The 18,207-nt window shown below is 39.0% G+C and overlaps 1 protein-coding gene across 9 annotated transcripts in view; it reads left to right on the forward strand.

Annotated features, from left to right (window-relative positions):
• Positions 1-18,207, forward strand: part of DCAF1 (DDB1 and CUL4 associated factor 1) — a 101,385-nt gene that overhangs the window by 14,498 nt on the left and 68,680 nt on the right. For all 9 annotated transcript variants that reach the window (XM_055557408.1, XM_055557409.1, XM_055557410.1 and 6 more), the window contains 4 exons: positions 1,566-1,683; positions 6,185-6,261; positions 8,305-8,378; positions 10,677-10,790. In XM_055557408.1, coding sequence (XP_055413383.1) covers positions 1,566-1,683; positions 6,185-6,261; positions 8,305-8,378; positions 10,677-10,790 — 383 coding nt within the window. The remainder of the gene's footprint in view (positions 1-1,565; positions 1,684-6,184; positions 6,262-8,304; positions 8,379-10,676; positions 10,791-18,207) is intronic.

Genomic DNA, 18,207 nt, shown 5'->3' on the forward strand with positions numbered 1-18,207 from the left:
CTGCAGGCAGATTCTTTACCAACTGAGCTATGAGGGAAGCCCAAAATTTAGAGGGTTGATGGTAAATGTATTTCTTTGGTTTTACATTAGATGCCTTTAGAAGAAAGAACAAATAATCCTAGATGAGCTAGTGATTTTTTTTGGACAAAGCTTTTTATAGAATGGTTGCTGTGTCTGTGAAAATATACATTTGCATGTCAGGATTTGACATTTTGATCCTAAGACTTGGCAAGAGAAGTAAACTATCTGAACATTTGGGTCTCATTTATCCCTTCTGGAATCACTTGTAAACCTCTTCCCCAAGTCGATGTCTCATATGGCTCCTCCAGAGCCTGTCTCACCTCCCTGTCCTGCACCCCTGGGCTCATCACTCAGCTCAGCAACTTTTTCTGCCTTTCTCCAGCCTGTTATTCTCCTTCCAGGAGCTGTGAGATAGATTAGGAAGCCTGAGGAACAAATTAGTTGATAATATTCCTTCCCAGCTTTCATGTTGGTAATGATAACCACTTCATTTCTTGATCTTTTGTTAAGAATTAACAGGAATGTGTTGCTTATCTTTCATAGAATTTTCCCCTGAAGACTTACAAGAACACAGTCTTTCTGGGAGTATTTGCTGTATTTTGTGTCTTAAAAAAAAGAGCAGCTTCACAGGTTTGGACCTCAAATCTAGATTTGGGATTCCCAGGTTTGGACCTCAGATCTAGATTTGGGATTATTGTACATAATAATGTACAGATACAGGTTGTAGAGTGTCCCTGTGAGACCTTTCATGAACTGAAATGACGTAAAGTGAAGCAGATGCCTTAGGACACGTCTTGCTAACGGATGCACAAAAATTGAGATAAAGCCCAGATGCTTGTAGCCACAGTTCAGAGCTGTAGTAGCTTATTGCTGAGTGTAATTCGTATGAAAGGAGCTTGGTGGCGCCTTTCTCTGCTTGGAGTTGCAGCAGTGAGAATGGCTTGCTGCGAAACCAACACAATATCCTCTTCAGATTTCTTTGGGTTAGCAAAAACATACTAATATAGGTCTTTCATAAAAATTGTTCAGTTGCTAAGCCGTGTTTGACTCTCTGAGCTGAGAGAACCGCAGCATGCCAGGCTTCCCTGTCCTTCACTGTCTCCCCGAGTTTGCTCAGACTCGTGTCCATTGAGTCAGTGATGCCATAAAAATGATGTGGCATAAAGTGAACTTCTGAAAAGCAGGGATACATGTATGTGTGTTTCTGAGAGGAGAGAGAAACCATAGGTTTTGCCTGATTCTCAGGAATTCCTGCTCACAGAAAGGTTAAAAATCATGATTTTGATCCAGTTCCCAAAGTCTAGCAAACAGCTTGAGAAAGGTGAACAGACTTGTTCGTCAGACCTTTATGAATATCCAGGTCCCCAGTCCCAGATTTTGCACTGTACCACAAATAAAATTATCCAAGGGTTAAATTTCGCATACTTTTATCTTCCTTGTTTGTTCATCCTTTTTTTCCCTCCCTCCTCACTTTCCCTTTTGTAGAAAGTCCGTCAGGTTTATTTGCCTGTGTTCATTTGTGTGTTTGTTTTGCTTCTTCCTAGGTCAAGCCATGACTACAGTAGCGGTCCATGTGGACTCCAAAGCTGAGCTCACTACCCTGTTGGAGCAGTGGGAAAAGGAACATGGCAGTGGGCAGGACATGGTACCCATCCTTACCAGGTATGACCAACTCAGTGTTTTTTCTTTTAAAGGAAATTTGGGGATTTCCAGGTGGTCCAGTGGTTATTATTCAGGGCTTTCACTGCCAGGGGCACAGGCTCAGCACCTAGTTGGTGAACTGAGATCCTGCAAGCTGTGCAACGTGGCCAAAAAAGAAAAAAGAAACATGGGAGAATAGTGTAGAACATTATCATTTTGTGAATTCTAAATACATTTTTTTTCCCTGTCAGAACTAGTCTTTATGTCTCTGTCTTGAAGCTTTTAAAATTGCTTCCTTTTCCTCTCAGGCTCTTTTGTTGTCATGCTCTTTCCTAGGTTCTTCTCCTGCCAGTGTTTTAGCTCCAGAGTTTTGTTGGTGGTTCTTTTCTCTCTTCACGCTAGATATTTTACCTAGATAGTTTCACCTCTGTCCATGATTTAAAAAATTATTCTCAGTCTCTTTTTCTACCTCAGGCTCCTTTTTATAAAAATTTTAGACCCATTTCTCAGCTACTGGTGTATACATCCTTTTCTGGTTGTTCCACAGACACTTGAAACACACTGTGTCCAAAATAGAGCTTCTTATCATCATCCTGCCTCCGTCTTCATTCACAGCGTGTGCTTTTGTACTCCCTGCCTTGGTGCAAATGGTTTTAAACTAAAATCTGAAAACCATCCTCCCTAGTGTATTCCTTTCCTAGCACAACCTAGTCACCAAAGCCCTGAGGATTTCTGCTTCCTCTTGTTCCCCTTCCCTGTCTCTTCATTAGGTATTGATCATATCTTGGCTGACTTATTAGGCAGTGTGCATTATCCCTGTCTCCAGTTTACCCCTCTTCTAATACAACATCCTCTTTGCTGAAAGATTTATCTTTCTCACACACAAATCTGATTGTCATACCTCAACTCGTAATTCTTTTCTGGCTCTCTTTTCCTACAAAATGAAATGTAAACTTTAGAGTGGCTTATAATGCTGTTTATAATTTGGCCCCTACTTCCTTTTTCTGCCTCATAGTGTTGTTCTTTTTTAGTGAGGAATAGTACCATGTTTTCCAGTGTCTGTTTGCCTTTATATTTGCTGTTTCTTTGGCTTGAAAAGCCTTTCTTTGGTATATCTGCCTGGCAAGCTCTAGTCCTTTCAGGAAGCAGTTCAAGAATCATGTCTCTAAATACCATATGATACCACTTATACATGAATTCTAAAATATGACACAATATGACCCAATGAACCTGTCTATGAAGCAGAAATGGAATCATGGACATAGAAAAACAGACTGGTGGTTGCTGAGGGGAGGGGAGCGAGTTGGGAGAGGGGTGGAATGGGAGGTTGGGGTTAGCAAATCTAGTCTTTTATATATAGAATAGATAAACAAAAAGGTCTTACTGTAGCACAGAGAATTATATTCAATATCATATGGTAAACCATAATGGAAAAGGATATTTAAAAATGGAATACATGTACAAATATGTATAACTGAATCACTTTGCTGTACAGTGGTAATTAACATTGTAAATCAACTATATTTTGATTAAAAAATCTTTCTCTCATTTTAATTACCACTTGTACTGTAATTATCATTTTACATGTGTCTCCTTACTAAACTCTAAGTTTTCTGAGGGCAGGTACTTCCCATTTTTATTGGTGTCTCCTCGTGTCTCTTCAGACAGTGAAGACTTGCCCTTTGCCTGGTACATAGTGAACTGTGTAGTACATGATTTTATTGAATGACTGTGTTGAGTAGAGAGAGTGAAAAATAGACTAGGGAGGGATACCCATGATTTTTGTTAACAGGAAGCCTTTGAAACAACAGGCTCTTTAATATCTAATCTTTGATATAACAGAAAAAAAATTTTGTTTATGCAATGATCTATTCTCTAGAGATAAAGAGAACTATGGTCTTATGAAAGGTTAAACAGGGATAAATGCTTTGTTCATAACTGCTCTTGATAGATGCAAAACATGTGAAAGTACAGTTTTTTATTTTAGGGAAAGGATTTTTGCTGACTGGTGGAAAGTGGATTTTCATTTGTAGAGGCATTGGAGATTAAGAATTACTAATCACAAGCTACTTGAAATGTAGCCATATGAATTAAAGAATCTTAAATATTGTGCATTTAACATGCGGATTATTGATTGGTGTAATTTTGAAAGGAGAGAGTGAGAAATGGTACTGTTCATGGTAGACTCACTACATTTCTCAAAAAATGTTTTTTAATGTTTTATTTTTGGGGATTCCCTGGTGATCCAGTAGTTAGGACTCAGCACTTCCACTGCCAAGGGCCCAGGTTCAATACCTGGTTGGGGAACTAAGATCCTGCATGCTGTGTGGTGAGGCCAAAAACAAGTAACTGTATTTTCAGGATTATTTCATATTATTTATCATATTTGACCCTGAACTTTGTCATTATACTGTGGTATTCAGCAGAACCCTATGTTCAAGGAGATAACTATCTGGGAGGCAACTAAATGGATCTAAAAAAAAGTGGGTAGTGGTACAGAATAGTATGTAGTGAAGTGCTAGATTGGGCAGATGGTTTGTGAATATTCTGGGGGTTAGAAAAATGGAAAGAATTTGAATAAGCCTGTTTCTTCTATTTACTCAAGTGTTTGAGGACCTTTTGTTTATCAGGACAGCTTCTTCATTTGTTAGTAAAAGTATCACTGACAGCCACATTGTTAAAAGGTAGCCATCCTCTGAGCTACTTGAAAAAGACTGCCTGTATAGCCAGGCAGTAGAAAGCTAAGGTTTGGGTACTGGGTTTTCACTCCAAATCCAGTGGGCTTTCCAATATAGTATGTGGTAAAGGTACCTTGGAACAGGGGCTTGAAAGTTGTTAGAATATATATTGATGAAAAGCAAAGAAGACAAGGTTTTCTAGGAAAAGTGAAAATGTGCCTGAAAAGGGTATCTATCTAGGGGAGAATGAACGGCATGTTTCTGTGGGAGGGAGGAAATGGGCTCCACCAGAGTGCAGGGTGAATATATGTTAGGAATGGAAGCTAAAATTACATGGAGCAAGATCGTAAAAAGTATCTTCAAGGCTAGACTGAGAATTTAAAGATGCAGTAGGATGAGTTAAAAGTATGTTTTAGATGGGGCAGAATGCCTACCGTCCTCCAGACTGTGGGTCTGTTAGTTCACTGGTCATTTCCTACAGTATTTTCTGTAAGAGGTTACAGAAAAACCCGAATGAACATTTTGGCCAGTGCAGTAATTTATAGTTGACCCATGGTTGCTTTAATCTGTGAATGTGGAGGGCCAACTGTACTCTGCCATTTTTATGTAAAGGACTTGACAGTTAGAGGATTTGAGTGTCCCTGGGAGGTCCTGGAACCAATTCCTTACAGATGCCAAGCTATGACTGTGTGTTGTATAATGCTCTGATAGAATCTTTACTTGTAAAACCACCACCTAGATCAAGTTATAGAACTTGAGAACTACCTCCAGAAGGCTCCCTCCTGCTGCATCACATCAGTATTTGCCTTAGATTAACTGGTTTTCTATTTTTTTTAAATAATAATTTTATTTATTTATTTTTGGCTGTGCTGGGTCTTCATTGCAGCGTGTGAGCTTCGCTTGGGTTGCACCAGCTCTAGGGCGCATGGGCTCAGTAATTGCAGCTCCCAGGCTCAATAATTGTGGCGCATGGACTTACAGTTGCTCCAAGTCTTCTGGGACCTTGTGGGTTCTTCCTGGATCAGGGATGAACCCATGTCTCCTGCATTTGCAGGTGAATCCTTTACCACTAAGCCATTGAAGGAGCCCCATTTGTTCTTTTTTTTCCCCCTAATTTGTTTATTTTTAATTGGAGGATAGTTGCTTTACAATATTGTATTGTTTTTTGCCATATATCCACATGAATCAGCCATAAGTATACATATGTCCCCTCCCTCATGAACCCTCCCTTTGTTTTTGATTCCCAGTTTTCATAGGAACAACACCTAAGTAGTTCTGATGTCAAGCTCTGTTCTAAGCAGAGTACATATATATCAACTTAAACCTCAGGGAAACTCTAAGATAGACACTGTTATCCTCATATTACAGGTTAGGCACAGAGAGGGTAAGTAATTTGAAAAAAGTCAGAAACAGTAGAAGAGGTCTGAAGTCTGCTGTTTTGAGAGTAGCGAGTCCAAAACAGTATGGTCTGGACATTTCTGGTCAAGACTTAAAGAAATGATTGAAGTCAGGAGATATTTTCTTAGGTAGAGCTAATAAGAATTACTGCAATGGGGAATGGGAGAAAAAGGAAGGATTTAAGGATGTCTCCTGGGTTTTTGGCTTCTGAGGGGATAGTAGTGCTGTTTTTTGAGACAGGAGAGGTGGAGAGAAGAATGAATTTGGGAGTGGAAATTGTTTTATGAGATGGTTGGTTAGATCTTTATGTTTGTCAGGACAACACCCTCTTTCTAATTTTTTGCTTTTATTTTGTACCTTGACGGTTGCGTTGACTATTGTAGGTGGTGGTACATCTTTTTTTTGTATGCTTGTTTAGCATTGACCTTGTCTTCCCTTTGTATTAGGATGTCTGAATTGATTGAAAAAGAAACTGAAGAATATCGTAAGGGGGATCCAGACCCATTTGATGATCGGCATCCTGGTGAGATCTGTGTTTTCTTAATTCTGGTTCTAATTTTCTTACAAAAGAAAACTGCTTACTATAAGGACTATTTTTCAGTTGAAATAGAATTTCTTAAAATATCGCTCAAGATGGGGGCAGCAAGAAAAAATACATTCCTGGAAAAATGGAAATATTTTTAATATTTATCAAGTACTTAAAGGAATTAGATTATATGGATATACCTTATTAGTTGAAATGATTACAAAGATTAAAAAGGAAAACAAATGTTCTCTCTTTTTGACTTTTGAACCAGAAGATGTTATACTCTGTGTGCATTCTTTTTTCTAACAACAATAATTATCCTTTTACTACTGGGGATATGTGGTTGAGAATGCATTTAATGCCTTTTAGTTATGAAATTGATACTTGGAACCTTGAATAATAAATGGACTTCTTGGTGTCTACTTCAATGTTCCAATAGCTAAAATATGCTACCTCAGGTTAACGTGGTTTTCTTTGGGTCAGTGAGCCATGAAGACCCAGCCTGGTTTGGCATGGAATTTGCTACAGTACAGAACTATGTGGGACTTGAGACTGCCATTTTATGTCCGAAGGCAGATTACCAGGGGCACAACTTAAGTCATATAAATTTTCTCTTTATAAAACCAGAAGCAGTTCTTTTTGGAGAGAAGAGACAGATCTTGTAACTGGAGAGACAGTGAGAATGAGTGGAACTTAATAAAAATAAGAACATTGTATATTTACCTGAATGTACCAGTGTTATACTTCTGTTTCTTAGACTTTTATTCCCAAATGTAAGTAAGCTAGGCATTTCAGATTGAGTGTCTAGTTATTATGTGATGTTACCTGCTGCTCTTGTCCTAGATATCCCCACTTGTGACTTTGAGAACTATTTGCTTAATGAACTCACATCTTCAGTAAGGCAGTAAGAGCAAGAAAAAGTGGGAGAGTGAAAATAAATTAATTCATGGGATTGTGAAAAGAATTAAAAGAGATGATCATGCTTAGTGACATTGCCTTGGAAAGGATGAAATGGTAACAAGGAAGAAGGGAGAGAAGAATGCCTTTTTTCAGTAGAGATTTAAAAACAATTTATTTCCTCTCTGTCTCTTATATTAAAACATATTTGTCACTAGGCATAATTTCTTTGAAAAAGAATAAGGGTCTTAGTTTCATAATTTATAAACAGAAAGTTAGGTAATCTGAGGTCTACATTTGTTTTTCTGATGCCATTCTCTAACTTCTGTTTTGTGAAGTACTTTGGGGTATTAATTACAGGTTGGTAAAAACTTTTTATCAGCAACTTATATCTTCATCTGAAACTGTATCCTTTGACTAAACTTGACACTCTAAAAGGAAAATTAAATAAAATAGATGATACCTGTTTTAAAAGCAAACCAATAATTTTCCCAACGATTAGCAAATTCTTTCATTTTTAGGCTGTGTATTGAGTAAATCCTAGATTTCTGGCCTCCTTTGTATTTCTAGGAGCTCAGAAGTTAAGATGACCAAGTTCACTTTATCTTTAGCATTGGTGATTGCTTGGTGGGACTCCCTTCTCCCTCAAACCTGGCCTGTTGTTACAGGTTTGAGGATGTACTGCTGCTGCTGTTGGCATTATAGTTGAGAGACTGGGCTTGGAGCCTGTTTTCACTCCAGGCCACCCATCAAGAGAAGCTATGCTTCCTTCCTTTTTCTCTTTGGGACGTCAGGCGTTTTCATTCTCTTAGGATCCTTTATGATTCTTCCATAGACCTTGTGTACTCTGAGTGACGCTACTCTGGGTCTTGTGCTCATTTGTTTAATTTGGCCTTGATGTGTAGACAGTATACTGGGAGATGGGAAGGTTAGAAAGCAGTGTTTGAAGTTTTTGTCATTTTTAGTTTTAAAGAATGCTTCTTATGAGATCTAGTTCATCAAGAGAATCTTTTCTTCGTTTCTGTTAATTTTTGCTGGCCTTTTAATGGTACTTAAAACCACCCTGGTTCCTTTCCAGAGGTCTGAGTTGCTTAACTGGGATGACTTACTCATTCCTTTGCTCCTCCCCTCTTCTTTCGGCAGGTCGAGCTGATCCAGAGTGTATGCTGGGCCATTTGCTGAGAATACTCTTCAAGAATGATGATTTCATGAATGCAGTAGGTTTCCTTCTTACTTTTCTCCAGAGATTATCATCAACAGATGCTTTACCTTTATTTTTCTGTAAATTGTCTACTTTATCCTGAGGTCTTGACAAAGTTGGGAATAGAGTGCATAGATTTTTTAATCTGGTATTGGTTCAATACCAGACTAAAAGAAGACTAATTATGGACTTCTTTATTACCAAAGTCCTGGCTGTGGCCAGGGTATTTTCTCTTTGGTGTTCAGTTGCATATTGATGAGGGTTCCCCAGGCATCTATGCTCATACTGGAGTGAGATGATTTTGAATTTGGAAATATAGAAGTTCTCTTGGATTCCTGAATAGAAAAATTAAGAGTGATGTGTGCAGCATGCTTCTGCACTGACACTGTGGGTGTGCACACTGTATGTGTGCATGCTGTGCACTGGACAAGTGGAGGGAGGAAAGGAAGAAAAGGAAGTTAAATAACCTGAGTTATTTCACTCAGGTCTGTTGAGTAAATGACGGGGAAAAAGTATGTATTACAGCCCCTAAACATAGTAATAATTCATAGTAATAATTACGTTTGTTTTTGGAGGCAAATAGCATGGTACTTGAGAGCATGGGCTTTGGGGTCCATGTTTGGGGTTTAAATGCAGCTCTACTCTTCTTTGACATTTTGATCTTTGGGCAGCTTAAGCCTCTCCAAGCTTTATTTCCCTAATCTATAAAATGGGGATGGTAGTGATTAACCTTAAAATATTTTTGTAATCCTTGAATGAAATTAAGTCTGAAAAGTGCTTGGTGTAGAACCTGGCACATGAGGGCTCAGTAGTTACTATCTATCTTAATTCTCAGTTTTACTTCTCTTTCACTGGTAGCTCTCCTCTGCTTCACATCACTTCCAGCTTACCTTCTAATCCCCACATGGATATTTCCCAAAGGCACCTTGAGTTCTGCATGTCTAATTGCTTGCCCCGTAGTCTGTTTCTCTTATTCTCTAGCTCAGTAATGGTGTCCTTTCCTAACCAGCTAGAAGTTCCTTTATTCCTCTAGCGTGTGTGCATGCTCAGTCATGTCTGACTCATCTTTGTGACCCCATGGACTGTAGCCCACTGGGCTCTTCTGTCCATGGGATTTTTCCCAGCAAGAATACTGGAGCAGGTTGCCATTTCCTCCTCCAGGGGATTTTCCCGACCCAGAAATCGAACCTGCATCTCTTGAGTCTCCTGCATTGGCATCTCCTGATTCTTTACCACTGGCGCCACCGGGAAAGCCCCCTTTATTCCTCTAAGCTCTCTTATTCAGTGAAGTTAACAGCTCTTATGGATCCCTACCCCTTAGCCTTCACAAATCCCTCGACTTCTTTCTGCCCTTGTTCCCAGACCTTAGGCTAACCACCACCATATCTCTGTTGGTACTGCAATAGCCTCTTAATTGGTTTCTCTTCTTATCTTGTCTTCCTCCAACCCATTCTTTATCAAATGCAAAAAGTGATCATGGCACTCACTGTCTTGCTTAAAATGCATTAGTGGTTTCCCATTGCTCTCACGATGAACTTTAAATTTCTTATTTTGGTTTATAAACCTGTTTGTCACTGCCTTTGTTCTTTCAATTTTTAGTTCTTGCTCTTTGCCTCCTTTCCTTTTCACCCCTCGTTAGCTGTTCCTCCTTGTCCTTCATGTTCTTGCTGGAGCCCCTTCCTCTCTGCAGCCTTTTCTGATTCCTTTGCAAGGTTTATGATCTCCTCCAGGCTTCTGTGGCATCCTGTGCTTATGATACTTGTTTTTCCCAGCTGTCACCTTTTTTGGATTATGAACCTTTTGTTGATGGGACTATGTCTTATCCACTATTGTATATCCAGTAACAGAACACGGTGCCACTTAGACATCCAGTGTTTTTTTATCTGATGAGAGCCAAAAAGAAAGCATTATTAATATATAAAATATAAAACTCAAAAGTTTTTTCATTAATCATTGTCAAGAATCAGGGAGGGGTGAGGGGAGGCTTGTCTTGCCCTGTTTTATCTTTATAAAAAAGTATAAGGATGGGAGGTGATTTTTTTGTGATAACTCTTGAGTTTTAATTTCTGTGGTTGCTGAGTTGTTGTTTGAAGGGAATTTGACTTTAAAGTGACAGAAGAACTTGTTATGGTATCATGGCATAGCAGGATCATAATTATTTCCAGTAATTACAGGCTTAGTTAGTAATGTTAGGTATAGTCTTACAGTCTTTAATATTCTTTAGGCAAGCTATGGGAATATGGTATGGATTTATTAGACTTCATTAATTTGATTGGGTTGAATTTCAGATGAAAAGTATCGCTCTTCTTTACAGCTGGTGAATGCATATGTGATGACAAGCCGAGAGCCCCCTTTAAACACTGCAGCTTGCAGACTCCTACTGGACATCATGCCCGGGCTGGAAACTGCTGTTGTCTTTCAAGAAAAGGTACTTACTAAAAAGAAAAGTCATCGTTTCATTAAATTTTCAAAAAATGTTTATTTATTGGTTGCATCAGGTCTTAGTTATGGTACCTGGTGCGTGGGGTCCCTATTGCGTCTTGTGGGATCTTCTGTTGCAGCGCACAAGCTCTCTAGTTGTGGCTGGTGAGCTCCGTAGTTGTGACTCGCGGGCTTAGTTGCTCTGCAGCATGTGGAATCTTAGTTTCCTGTCTGTGTGTGTGTGGTAGTTGCTCAGTTGTGTCGGACTCTTTGCCACTGCATGAACTGTAGCCTGCTAGGTTCCTCTGTCGATGGAGTTCTCCAGGCAAGAATACTGGAATGGGGATCCATTCCCTTCTCCAGAGGATCTTCTCAACCCAGGGATTGAACCTGGGTTTCCTGCATTGCAGGCAGATTCTTTCCTGCTTGAGCCACCACAAAGCCCCTTAGTTTCCTGACCAGGGATCAAACCTGCATCCCCTGCATTGCTTGGTGGGTTCTTAACTACTGCACCACCAGGGGAAAGTCCCATCATTTTATTATTTAATTGAATGGTGCTCTGTTTGATTTTTCTTTATTAAAATAATTGTTAACAGTTTTTTCTTATTATATTTTATTATAATAGCAATCTATATTATAAAAACTTAAGAAAACAAGAAAAAATTAAAGTAACTATTTAGTACTTAAATAGTATTTGCTACTTGTGTGTACAGTATTTTTAAAATCTTAAGATCATGTTTTTAGAATGGATTTTTGATCCTATCCAAACTCTTATTTTTTTTTTAGTTAAAAAAATTTAATTGTTTCTTTACAATGTTATGTTTCTGTTGTACAGCAAGATAAATCAGTTATGTGTATGCATATAGCCACCCTTTTTTATTTAGGTCTCCACAGAGCATTGAGTAGAGTTCCCTGTGCGATACAGTAGGTTCTCATTAGTTACCTATATTATATATAGTAATATGTCATATAGTATATATGTCAATCCCAGTCTCCCATTTCATCCCACCTTCCCCTTTCCTCCTTGGTAACCGTAAGTTTGTTTTCCACATCTGTAATTTGTGACTGTGTTTCTGCTTTGCAGATAAGTTCATCTGTAACATTTTTCTAGATTCCGCATATAAGCTATATTATCCTTATCTTTCTCATACTGACTTACTTCACTCTGTATGCCAGTCTCTAGGTCCATTCATGTTGCTGCAAATGGCATTATTTTAGTCCTTTTTATTACTGAGTTATGTTTTGTTGTATACTTGTACCACATCTTCTTTATTCCTCTGTTGATGAATGTTGAGGTTGCTTCCATGTCCTGGCTGTTGTAAATAGTGCCGCATTGCAGTGTGGGCATCCTTTTGAATTACGGTTTTCTCTGGTTATATATCCAGGAGTGGGATTGCTGGCTCATATGGTAGCTCTATTTCTAGGTTTTTCAGCAACCTCCATATTCCATAGTAGCTGTACCAATTTACATTTCTACCAACAATGTAGGAGATTTCCCTTTTCTCCACACCCTCACCAGCATTTATACTTTATGGATTTTTTGATGATGGCTGTTCAGACCAGTGTGAGGTGATACCTCGTTGTAGGTTTTAAAACATATCTTTTTTTATTTACTTATTTTTTGGCTGTGCTGGGTCTTAGTTGTGGCATGAGGAATCTTCAGTCTTAAGTTGCGACATGTGGGCTCTGTGGTTCTGAGTTGTTTGAAGGGAATTTGACTTTAAAGTGGCAGAAGAACTTATGTGGTATCATCATGGTGTAGCAGGATCATAATTATTTCTAGCAATTATTGGTTTAGTTAGTAATGTTAGGTACAGTCTTACAGTCTTCTCCTCTTGCCTTCAGTCTTTCCCAGCATCAGGGTCTTTTCCAGTGAGTCAGCTCTTCCCATCAGGTGGTCCAAGTATTAGAGCTTTAGCTTCCGTATCAGTGCTTCCAATGAATATTCAGGATTAATTTTCTTTAGGATTGACTGGTTTGATCTCCTTGCCATCCAAAGGACTCTCAAGACTCTTCTCCAACACCACAGTTCAAAAGCATCAATTCTTCAGTGCTCAGCCTTCTTTACGGTCCAACTCTCACATCCGTACATAAATACTTGAAAAGCCATAGGTTTGACTATATGGACCTTTGTCAGCAAAGTAATGTTTATGCTTTTAAATAAGCTGTCTATGTTTGTTACAACTTTTCTTCCAAGGAGCAAGCGTCTTTTAATTTCATGGCTGCAGTCACTGTCAGCAGACATCAGGAGCCCAGGAAAATAAAATCTGTCACTGTTTATACTTTTTCCCCATCTATTTGCCATGAAGTGATGAGACTGATGGGACCAGATGTCATGATCTTAGTTTTTTGAATGTTGAGATTTAAGCCAGCTTTTTCACTCTCCTCTTTGACCCTCTCAAGACTCTTCAGTTCCTCTTTGCTTTCTGCCATTGGGGTGGTGTCATGTGTGTACCTGAGGTTATTGCAACTTGTGCTTTTTCTAGCCCGACATTTCGCATGATGTACTCTGATGTACTCTGCATGTAAGTTAAATAAACAGGGTGACAATATACAGCCTTGATGTACTCCTTTCCTAATTTGGAACCAGTCTTTGTTCCATGTCTGGTTCTAACTGTTGCTTCTTGACCTGCATGCAGGTTTCTCAGGAGGCAGGTAAGGTGGACTGACTGGTATTTGCATCTCTTTAAGAATTTTCCATGGTTTGTTGTAGAGAAGGAACTGACAACCCACTCCAGTGTTCTTGCCTTGGGAATCCCTGAAACGGGGGAGCCTGGTGGGCTGCCATCTATGGGGTCGAGTTGGACACGACTGAAGCCACTTAGCAACAGCAGCAGAAGCATGGTTTGTTGTGATCCACACAGTCAAAGGTTTTAGCGGTGTCAGTGAGACAGAAGTACATGTTTTTCTGGAATTCCCTTGCTTTCTCTATGATCCAATGTATGTTGGCAATTTGATGCCTTTTCTAAATCTGGCTTGTACATCTGGAAGTTCTTCATTCATGTACTGTTGAAGCCTCGCTTGGAGAATTTGGAGCATTTCTTTGCTAGCATGTGAAATGAATGCGATTGTGTGGTAGTTTGAACATTCCTTGGCATTCCCCTTTTTTGGGATTGGAATGAAAACTGACCTTTTCCAGTCCTGTGGCCACTGCTGAATTTTCCAAATCTGCTGGCATCTTGAGTGGAGCACTTTCACAGCATCATCTTTTAGGATTTGAAATAGCTCAGCTGGAATTCCATCACCTCCACCAGCTTTGTTAGTAGTAATGCTTCCTGTGGCCCACTTGACTTCATTCTCCAGGATGTCTGGCTCTAGGTGGGTGATTACACCATCTTGGTTATCAGGGTCATTAATACCTTTTTGTATAGCTCTGTGTATTCTTGCCACCTTTTCTTAATAGCTTCTGCTTCTGTTTTATCTATACCATTTCTGTCCATCTTTGCATGAAATTTTCCCTTGGTATCTCTAATTTTCTTGAGGAGATCTCGAGTCTTTCCCAGTCTCTTATTTTCCTTTATTTCTTTGCATTGTTCACTTAAAAAGGTTTTCTTATCTTTCCTTGCTATTCTTTGGAACTCTGCATTCAGTTTGGTATATTTTTCCTTTTCTCCTTTGTCTTTTGCTTCTCTTCTTTTCTCAGCTCTTTGTGAGGCCTCCTCAGACAACCATTTTGTCTTGGCTACATTTCTTTTTCTTGGGGATGGTTTTAGTCACCACCTCCTATACAATATTAGGAACCTCCGTCCATAGTTCTTCAGGCACTCTGTGTCAGATTAATCCCTGGAATCTATTTGTAACTTCTATTCTCAGTGAACTCTGGAAGTTGGTGATGGACAGGGAGGCCTGGCGTGCTGCGATTCATGGGGTCGCAAAGAGTTGGACATGACTGAGCGACTGATCTGATTTGATCTGATCTGACTATATAATCCTAAGGGATTTGATTTAGGTCATACTTGAATGGCCTAGTGATTTTCCCTACTTTCTTCTATTTGAGCCTGAATTTTGCATTAAGGAGCTCATGGTCTGAGCCACAGTCAGCTCCACGTCTTGATTTTGCTGACTGTATAGAGCTCCATTTTCAGCTGCAAAGAATATAATCAGTCTGATTTCTGTATTGACCATCTGGTGATGTCCATATGTAGACATATGGTGTTGTTGGAAGAGGGTGTTTGCTATGAACAGTGTGTTCTCTTGGCAAAACTCTGTTAGCTTTTGCCCTGCTTCATTTTGTGCTCCAAGGTCAAACTTGCCTTTTACTCCAGGTATCTCTTGACTTCCTACTTTTGCATTCCAGTCCCCTATGATGAAAAGGACATCTTTTTTTGGGTGTTAGTTCTAGAGGGTCTTATAGGTCATCATAGAACCGTTCAACTTCAGCTTCATTGGCGTTAGTGGTTGGGGCAGAGACTTGGATTACTGTGATATTGAATGGTTTGCCTTGGAAATGAACAGAGATCTTTCTGTCATTCTTGAGATTGCACCCAAGTACTGCATTTTGGACTCTCTTGTTGACTATGAGGGCTACTCCATTTCTTCTAAGGGATTCTTGCTTACAGTAGGTATAATGGTCATCTGAATTAAATCCACCCATTCTCATCCATTTTAGTTCACTGATTACTAAAATGTCGATGTTCACTCTTGCCATCCTGTTTGACCACTTCCAATTTACCTTGATTCATGGGCCTGACATTCCAGGTTCCTATGCAATATTGCTCTTCATAGCATTGAACTTTTCTCTCACCACCAGACACATCCACAACTGGGCGTCGTTTCCGCTTTGGTTCAGCTTCCTCATTCCTTCTGGAGCTATTTCTCCGTTCTTCTCCAGTAGCATATTGGACACCTGCTCACCTGCTGGAGTGTTCATCTTTCAGTGTCATATCTTTTTGCCTTTTCATACTTTTCATGGGGTTCTCAAGACAATGATGCTGAAGTGGTTTGCCATTTTTTTCTCTGGTGGACCACGTTTTGTTAGAACTCCCCACCTTGACCCGTTCGTCTTGGGTGGCTCATAGTTTGACTGACAAGGCTGTGAGCCATGTGATCATTTTGGTTAGTTTTCTGTGATTGTGGTTTTCATTCTGTCTGTGCTCTGATGGATGAGGATAAGAGGCTTGTGCAAACTTCTCATAGGAGGGACCGGCTGTGGGGAACACAGGGTCTTGTTCTGGTGGGCAGGGCCATGCTCAGTAAATCTTTAGTCCAATTTCCTGCTTATGGATGGGGCTGTGTTCTCTCCCTGTAGTTTGGCCTGTGGCAGCCCAGTCCTAGAGTTTGGGGGGCAGTAATTTTACATTCGGTTCAGTTGCTCAGTTGTGTCCAGCTCTATGTGACCCCATGGACTGCAGCACACCAAGGCCTCCATGTCCATCACCAACTCCTGGAGTTTACTCAAACTCATGTCCATCGAGTTGGTGATGCCATCCAACCATCTCATCCTCTGTCATTCCCTTCTCCTCCTGCCTTAAGTGTTTCCCTGCAGCAGGATCTTTTCCAGTGAGTCAGTTCTTTGCATCAGGTGGCCAAAGTATTGGAGTTTCAGCTTCAGCATCAGTCCTTCCAATGAATATAGAGGACTGATTTCCTTTACGATTGACTGGTTTGATCTCTTTGCAGTCCAAAAGACTCTCAAGAGTCTTCTCCAACACTACAGTTCAGAAGCATCAGTTCTTCGGCACTCAGCTTTCTTTATAGTCTAACTCTCACATCCATGCTTGACTACTCGAAAAACCATAGCTTTGACTAGATGGACCTTTGTGGGCAAAGTAATGTCTCTGCTTTTTAATATGCTGTCTAGGTTGGTCATAACTTTTCTTCGAAGGAGCAAGCATCTTTTAATTTCATGGCTTCAGTCACCATCTGCAGTGATTTTGGAGCCCCCCAATATAAAGTCTGCCACTGTTTCCACTGTTTCCCCATCTATTTGCCATGAAGTGATGGAACCAGATGCCATGATCTTAATTTTACATTGGAACCCATATATTATATGTGTGAAGAGTTTTCTTGAACATTGTTTACCTGTTTGGGCAATGTGTCCTTATAGTTTTGTTTTATTTATTTATTTATTTATTTATTATTATTTTTAATACTAAAAATTTATTTGTGTTTACATATACTGGCCAGAAGCATTTGTAAATGAAAACTTTAAAAATCATTTATAAATACTACAAAAAATACACATACTTGAAAAATGATTCTAGTAAAAGATGTGAAAGACTCACATACTGAAAGTAATGGAACATTTAGAGAAACTAAAGAATTCTTATTACTAGAGAGTTCAATAAAGGCTCAATATTGTTAAAATGTCAAATAGCCCAAAGTTGAAATATAAATTCAATGCAGTTGCAGTCAACTTCTCAGCAAGTCTTTGTGTTGTAGGTTGAACTTATCACATAATTTACACAAAAATGTAAAAGTCCTAGAAAAGTTAAGTCAGTCTTTAAAAATGCAGTTCTGAGAGGTCTTACACTCCTAATTTCAGGAAATTGTAAGGTTCATTAATTAAGGAAGGAGTTAGTTGCACAATGTTAGGCAAATATATCAGTTGAGAAAAGAACACCTAGAAATATATCCACACCCACAGAGTAACCTGATTTAGTCACCTTATTAGTAGAGGAGAGGATAGGCTTCTTTATAAGTTATGCCCGAATGACTGGTTAACCACATGAAAAAATTATGAACCTTGAGACTTATCTCATACCTTACTCAAAAATTAATTTGAGTTTGATCTTTGACCTAAATATAAAACTAAAACAATCAGATTTCTAGAAGAAAACATGGGACAATATCTACATGACCTGAGTGCAGGCAAAACTTTTTGTGCAGCAAAGAATAACAAATATAAAAGAATACAATAAATTTAATCAAAATTAACAACTTCTTTCCTCTAAAGAAAAGTGAAGTCGCTCAATCGTGTCCAACTCTTTGCAACCGCATGGACTGTAGCCTACCAGGCTCCTCCATCCATGGGATTTTCCGGGCAATAGTATTGGAGTGGGTTGCCATTTCCTTCTCCATGTTTTATTTCTTTATTTAAAAGCTAGTTGTAATTACTAAGTTGATTCTGTTCAAACTGCTATTAAAAAAGTTTGCTTGCTTGTACTTTAGAGATATTGAAAGAATTTTAGGACTTCCCAGGTGGTGCTAGTGGTAAAGAATCTGCTTGCCAATGCAGAAGACAGAAGAGTTTGTTTTATTTTTTCCTTTTTTTCCTGTTTATGCTTGCTGCTTTCTTTTTAGTAGAAGTATAGTTAATTTATAGTGTTATGTTAATTTTTGCTATACAACAAGGTGACTCAGTTATATACATATAAACATTCTTTTTTAATATATATATATATTCTTTTCCATTATGGTATATCCCAGGAAATTGGATCTAGTTCCCTTGCTATGCACTAGGATATTGTTATTTATTCATTCTA

The sequence above is a fragment of the Bubalus kerabau genome, chromosome 20 (assembly GCF_029407905.1).
Source record: "Bubalus kerabau isolate K-KA32 ecotype Philippines breed swamp buffalo chromosome 20, PCC_UOA_SB_1v2, whole genome shotgun sequence".
Taxonomy (NCBI): Eukaryota; Metazoa; Chordata; class Mammalia; order Artiodactyla; family Bovidae; genus Bubalus; species Bubalus kerabau.